Source organism: Arachis ipaensis, chromosome B06 (genome assembly GCF_000816755.2).
Source record: "Arachis ipaensis cultivar K30076 chromosome B06, Araip1.1, whole genome shotgun sequence".
NCBI classification, from domain to species: Eukaryota; Viridiplantae; Streptophyta; class Magnoliopsida; order Fabales; family Fabaceae; genus Arachis; species Arachis ipaensis.
The window spans coordinates 88,552,875-88,560,448 of record NC_029790.2 but is presented as its reverse complement, the minus strand read 5'-3'; the positions used below and the strand labels follow the sequence as shown (position 1 = coordinate 88,560,448).

At 37.2% G+C, this 7,574-nt stretch overlaps 1 protein-coding gene across 1 annotated transcript; it reads right to left on the bottom strand.

Moving 5' to 3' along the window:
• LOC107647028 lies at nt 3,342-4,943 on the bottom strand. The gene is made up of 2 exons (XM_021105557.1): nt 4,730-4,943; nt 3,342-4,348 (listed from the first exon to the last, which is right to left on the bottom strand). Exons 1-2 carry the CDS (start codon nt 4,857-4,859, stop codon nt 3,342-3,344), a joined length of 1,137 nt encoding a protein of 378 aa, XP_020961216.1. The 5' UTR covers nt 4,860-4,943.

The window sequence follows — 7,574 nt, the reverse complement described above, 5'->3', positions numbered from 1 at the left end:
TAACAAACATATCAAGGCATCTAATGGAATCAAAGGTAAATCAAGATCAAACAATTGAGGGCCTAAAAAGCATGTTTTCACACTTAAGCACAAATTAGGAGACAATCATGAAACTATGCTATTTCATTGAATAAATGTGGGTAAAAGGTCATAAAATCCCCTAAATTAAGCACAAGATAAACCCTACAAATGGGGTTTGTCACACTCATTGTACTTGTCAAGCAGTTTTGAGGTGTTTAAGGTGAGATCATCAATAATAGCATGTAGATCATCCATAGACAAATCAAAGTAATTTACCTCATCAAAATTTTTGTTTCCAGCCATGAAACAGTCTTTATCTTCACCTTCAGACTCTTCTTCCTCATTGGAGTCATTCTCGAGATCCTCCCAAGCTGCCATGAGCACTCTTTTCCTTTCCTTCTTTCCTTTGTCCTCCTTTTTGAGCTTTGGACAGTTTAGCTTGAAATGTCTAGCCTCCTTGCAATGATGACACGTCACCTTGCTCAAGTCAATCTTGTGTTCCTTTGAGCTTGAACCCTTGTATTTTCCCTTGTTCTTCATCATCTTTCTAAATCTCCTAGCAAAAAATAAAAGCTCATCATCTGAAATACCATCACTGGACTCACTCTCTTTTGGTTCTATTTTTGACTTGAGGGCTATTCCCTTTTTCTTTGAGTCTGGATTTGTGTGTGTGGTTTCATAGGCAAGGATTTTTCCTCTCAACTCATTATAGGTTATGGGGATTAGGTTATTGCTCTCGGTTAGGACAGTGGCAGTCGTTTCCCATTCTTTTGTGAGGCTTCTAAGGAGTTTTCTCACTAGGGTTTGTTCTGAGTAGTTTGTACCCATAGCATCAAGGTTGTTGATTATGATTGAGAATCTCTCAAATGCTTCATCAATGCTTTCTCCATCCTTCATGTTGAACATCTCATACTCTTTTCGCAGCATATCGATCCTCATTTCTTTGACTTGTTTAGTGCCTTCGTGTGTAACCTGGAGTTTTTCCCAGATTTCTTTGGCTGTCTTGCATCTAGACACCTTCCGATACTCTTCAAAGCTGATAGCACAATGAAGAAGGTTGATTGCTTTAGCATTCTGCTCCATCTTCTTCTTATCATCTTCATTCCATTCAGCTTCTTCTTTTGGAGTCACCACTCCATCAGCACTTATTTTTGTTGGGATCTTAGGACCGCTCACAACAATCTTCCATATGTTGTAGTCAATGGATTGGATGAAGATCCTTATCCTTTCTTTCCAGTAGGCATAGTTCTTCCCGTTGAAGAAAGGTGGCCGGTTGTTTGACTGGCCTTCGATGAGGGTGTAGGCAACTGTAGTTGTGCCCAAGTTGTTCGTCATTAGATCTTTGTTCCAAGCGGTTAAGCTTGATTCTTGAGACCTTAGTTTCCGATACCAATTGAAGGTTGTGGTAGGCTTAGAGAAGGGAGTTGAATCTATGCCTTTCTTTTAAGTTTCTGAACTGACCCTTTCAAACAATATTTGAATTCTGATTCTGTTTGAACTCAGTAGCGGAAATTTATAAGACAATTTATTTTTGTCTCATGAATATCAGAAAACAGAACAATGCAGAGAAGAGAAAAGCTAACACCAGCATATATCCTGGTTCGGTTGCCTTATGCTATGCAACCTACGTCCAGTCTCCTCTATAATAAAGGAGGAATTTCCACTATAGTTAACAGTATTACATACACAAATTCCACAGGATTGACACAATCCTTTCACACTCAAGTTCTAACCTAACTTGACATTGGCTATGCTAATACCTAACTATTCACTCTTAGTGCTAACCCAACTAATTAAGAAAGGGATACCTCACAGGTACAAGATACAAGACATGAATATACCTAAAGAAATCTGAGAATAACTCTAGGCTTTTCTCTCAAGTGTATCACTCAGCCTCTTTCCACTCATGGCTTTTACTTGAGCTCTCTCAATATGCTTTTTCACTCAAGAAATTACAGAAAGATAAATATTGAAAAGTAAATTACAATCTGTAAAACATGAAGGAGATTGACTTCTTCAACAGCCTCTTTGCTATGTGATAAACCAGATTTGCATGTCTCTGATTCAGTTCTTCATTTTTGGCAGAATGTTTCTTTGAAAGAAAGCACTTTCCAAGTAGATGAACTTCTTCAGAGAGTTTCTTCTCAGAACAAAAACCTCAATACACTGGGTTATCTCTCCTTGGCTCCTGAATGAACAGCAAGACTTCTTTTATCTCCTTGCATGTTGTTTGGTTGCTCTTCCTAGGTCAACTTCTTAAGCCTTGAGCTTCACCAACCCACTGTCTCACTTTTTTCATTAATCCTTACAATGGAAACTTTGCTTCTGACTTTCCTTTCTTGACCGAAAGCCACATTATCAGCAGAAAAAGATTTTTTCAATGGTAAATCCAGATCTTGATCATTGAAACACAACTTGGTCCCCAAGATATATTTTCAACCGTTGATGCACAGCAGAGAAGAACAGAAATCCTCTTTTCCATATAACTCAGAATGGATAGGAAAAATGTTGAAGATGAAGAGAAGAAGATCTGATGCATGTAAAAGAAAATGGGTTACCTTTAACCTTTACCTAAGCTTGATTTGGTTTGAAATGGATGATTCGACTTCTGCCTTTCAAGCTTGGCCTTTCTCTTTCTTTCTTCTTTCATGACTAGCTTAGGAACTAAGCTCTTTTTCTTACTTTTTCTAAGTTCTATGATTTGACTGAGACAGAAAAAAGGAACGTTGTTTTGGGAGCAAGATGGAGGGATTTGGTGAAATCAGATCGGGCTTGGATCGAGTTCCACTCAAGTTCAGCCCGTTGGTTCCTCAGCTTTGTTTTCTTTTGGGCTTCACTTGATTTACCAGCCCACCAACCTAGTTGTATTATTTACATTCCAATTTGGGCTATTAGATTTAATTTTGTCCTGCAACATTTAGTAAAATAATTAGTAACATACAATTATTGATAATCAGTACTAATTATTTATTTTACCCAAAATAATGTTTGTTATCATTAATTAATTTAGTTAATTTCTTAACTCAATAATATGACAGAAATATTATTATTGTTAGAAATTTAGAAATATATATTTAAATAATAGTTAGAGTTTATTTGTTTTTCAGTATTAATTATATGTTTGTTGTTAGCTTTTTAATTGACATGAATATATATGTTATTGTAGTTGAGGTTTTAATAATAAAGTTTAACATTATTAGTTAAATAAGAACTGGATTTGTCTATTAGTTGTTATTATTAATAGTTAGTTAGAAACTGTAGTTAGTGGTATAGGAATTAGTTAATTGTCAAGTAAATTAGATTTAGTAAGATTATTTTTGTTAATTGTATTTATTCATACATAGTACGGTGCCTATATTGACTACAAGTTTTTGCAGGTACGTTGCCTTGAACTTTCTCAAAAAATTCGACTCTATATGCCTAATGCAAAACATGTGGAAAGCTCTCGGAGGCGACCAAGCTCCGTTACTCTGGGCCACAGCTGCAGTGATGGATTCGTGTCGGTTAAAAATCAGTCCCACACCATCCCGAGTCACAACATATTGTCGCAAGTTACTAAGAAAAACGTGCCATGCATCAGAAGTCTCTCCCTCCACAATAGCAAACGCAATTGGGACGATATTATTGTTACCATCCTGTGAAACTACAACCAATAGACAACCCTTATACTTTTTGTACAAGTGAGTCCCATCCACCTGGACAACTGGCTTGCAATGTCTGAACACTCTAATGCAGGAGTAATAACTCCAGAAGACTCTATGCAATACCCGGATATTAGTTACCAAGTCATTGCCTTGATATGCAGGCATAGTCTCAAAATGGACGACTGATGATGGCTTCTTTTGACACATGGCCTCAAACCATATGAGCAAAGCTTCGTATGATGCTTCCCAACCTCCAAATATTTTTTCCACTGATTTTTGCTTAGCCAACCATGCTTTCCGATGGCTGATGGTGTAATTAAACTTCGACTGCACTTCCGCAATAACTGATTTCACCTTTATCGAGGGGTCAGTCTCAACCAATGACTTTATTGCTTCTGCAATTGTGTTCGAATCCAACTTCGAATGATCCTGAGAAATAGTGGCTCTAGTACAAGTGTGACTACCGTTGTACCTCCTCATAACCCAACAGTACTTTCTGCTGATCATGCTAACCCTGATAAGCCAATCACACCCTAATCCATACTGTGTACACTTGGCATAAAAGGTCAAAGGCTCCGACTCAAACACCCGGTAGTCTACGCCTCTTCGGATGGTATAATCTTTCATCGCCATAATAACAGCTTCCCTGGAACCGAATTCCATTCCGACTGTAAATTCACCATCTGCGACCATAGGAATTTCTACCATGACGATAGCCATATGAAAAATATTTAATACAAAAATATTTAATAACTAAAATTAAAAGTAAATCAATGCTCACTACATCCACATTAATATAAACAAACTTTCCATCATGTTATCATCTCACTTTTAACATAATAAAAACATAAACACATAAATAAACATGGATTAATGCATATTAATTAATATTTAACTAAATCAATAACTCACTAAAAATATTATTATCCTAATTTTAACTACATAAAGACAAACAATTGTTAATTGAGCATAGTTTCATACGTCACTTATCTATTTGATACATCGATCAATATAGATTATTACCAAAAGTTTAATCCTTCGTATAAATATATGCATTTACGTACCAGCACTCATATATTTCGAAAACTCCGGCGCATGCATGGCTTCCAAGTCTAGAACCCGCATAAAAGATGGCTCCTCAAACGGAGGTTCATTTGCGAGTGCATTTGCGACGTCTGCCACATTCGGAGCCATCGCCCTGTCACCTTGATCTTCTTCTCTGTCTGGAGCAACAACTTCGTAATTGCTTTCAAACTCTTCCTCACTGTCACTATTGTAATCTTCTTGATAAACCACTATTTTATGGTTTATCTTGTACTAAATTGAGTAGATTTTATCAATTATTCGCACACTTATTCATACAAACTGCATGGTTTTACAAATCCTTCCTAATTTTGTTCCATGATTGAAAACTTGCTTCCTAAGCCTTTAAATTATTAATTTTCTAATTCTCCTTCATTACCATTCTATGCCATGATGTGTTTGTGAAGTGTTTTCAGGTTTACAGGGCATGCATGGCTTAAAGATGAAGAGGAGGCATGTCAAAGTGGAAGGAACACAAGAAACTAAAGAGATTAGAAGCGAGGAGTGACGCGCACGCATGGATGACGCGTGCGCGTGAATGGGTGCATTTCACAGCGACGCGTACACGTGAGCGACGCGTACGCATGACAAGCGCAAAAGTCCAGCAACGCGTACGCGTGACCAACGCGAATGCGTGACAGAGCGTCACGTGCTGCACATATCAGAACTCGCTAGGGGCAATTTCTGGGCTGTTTTGGACCCAGTTTCAAGCCCAAAAATGCAGACTAGAGGCAGGGGTGTAGCTGAGACTGAGGACACTTCACTTTACTTTCACTTTAGTTTAGTTTTATTTTTTTTGAATTCTAGAGAGAGAAATACTGCTTCACTCTAGGGTTCTTTGATTTCTTAACTTTTGCTTCGAATTGGATATAGAGAGAGCTGCTCTTACCTTCTGTTGAAGTCGTCATCTCTATAGTTTGCTTTTCTAATAACTCAATTACTCTTTTCCATTTAATTACCTCGTGTTCATATTTGGATATTGTTATTTTTGAACTCTATTAATACAATGAATTATTTTTGTATTTAATTTTATTATTTGTTTAATTTCTTTTAATTAATTATCAGTGCCAATTTTAATTTTACTAATTTATTTTAATTACCATGTCTCCTATTTATTCTTATTCTATGTTGTTGAAAATGGCATTCATGTTATTGATTTAAAGATCTCAACTTAGCTTGGGAGTTGATTAATTGGAAACCCTTGAGTTGGAATACTCAAGTATTAATTTGTAATTGGAGATTGCTGGCTAACTCAATTTTCATTAACTCTAATCCTTCCCTAGGAAGTGATTAAGACTTGTGAATCAGAGTTAGCGTTACCCACTTGACTTTCCTTTATTAGTTAGAGGATAACTAAGTGGAAGCAACAACCTTTTACTATTATACTTGAAAAAATCAACAAGGATAGAAACTCCAATTAATTGTCTCCTAGCCAAGGCCTTTTACTAAATACATAACACCTCTTGTCATTACTCTCTGCTTTAATTGATACCATTTACTTTTCCGTTCTCCACTTCAAAAATTACTCAGAAAAATCCTAAACAATAAATTGCACCTTGTGTCAACTCTTTGGAAAATGACCTGGGAATTCTACTCCCAGTTATTTAATTTTAATTGTGACATACTTCTAAATTGATAGTGGAATTTTTTTCGGTTAAGAACTGTACTTGCAACGCTACTTTTACCAAGAAAATCTTAACCGGCATTTTTCCACCCATCAATTTTTGGCGCCGTTGACGGGGAGTTACAACAGTGTGCTAAATTATTGGTTGGTGTAAATATTTTTATATTTACATAATTGCATTTATTTTATTTTATTTTATTTGTTTGCTTTCCATTTTTATTAGTAGTTTTATTATATATTATTACCATGAGCTCTATGTTTTTTTTATTGAATGACGCGTTCATTACCGGATCCGAGTTTAGCCGCATTTGATCCTGAAATCGAAAAGGCTATTTCACGTATTAGGCGAGCTCGGCGTCGGTTAGCCTCTGAGGGTGGTGAAGGGGTTTCGCCCAATTCACCAGTCTTATCTGAGGTCGAGTCTGAAGTGTCATTTGAGGAAGAAACTAGTTCCTCTTCTACTGATTCTATTGACGCCTCTTCTATTGATTTAAGTGCAGATACTATGGCAGAGCCTAGAAGGATTACTCTCAAGGAAGCAGGAGCTCCAGACTTTACACTGCAACCATATCAAGCGCGTCATCCGAATTTGACTGCGAATTTTGAATTGAAGTCCGCATTGATTAATCTACTGCCTAAGTTTCATGGCTTACCTGCTCAAGAACCTATCAAGCACCTTAGGGATTTTCAGACAGCTTGCTCAACTACTAGGCGACATGGTGCGGATGAGATGGCCGTCTGGCTATATGCCTTCCCATTTTCTCTTGAGGGAAAGGCAAAGGAGTGGTTCTACACGTAACCAGAAGCTGTTGTTACTAATTGGGACCTGCTCAGAAGGGAATTCCTAGACAAGTACTTTCCAGCAGATGTTACAGATAGATTGAGGAAGAAAATTTCCTGTATCATTCAAGGTGAATTAGAAACTCTCTACGAGTATTGGGAACGCTTCAGGAATCTCCTAGACTCATGTCCCCACCACAAGATTGACCAATTGGTGTTGATTAGCTACTTTAGCCAAGGCATGAAGCTTGGAGACAAGACCCTCTTAGATGCTGCGAGTAATGGCTCTCTGACGAAGTACAAGATGGCGACAGAAGCATGGCAATTGATCACCGATCTAGCTGAGTCTATCGAAAATACTGTAAATCATGTTGCTTGTATGCGAAGTTTGTATTCGTAGGTTTTGATGAATGACAAACCAA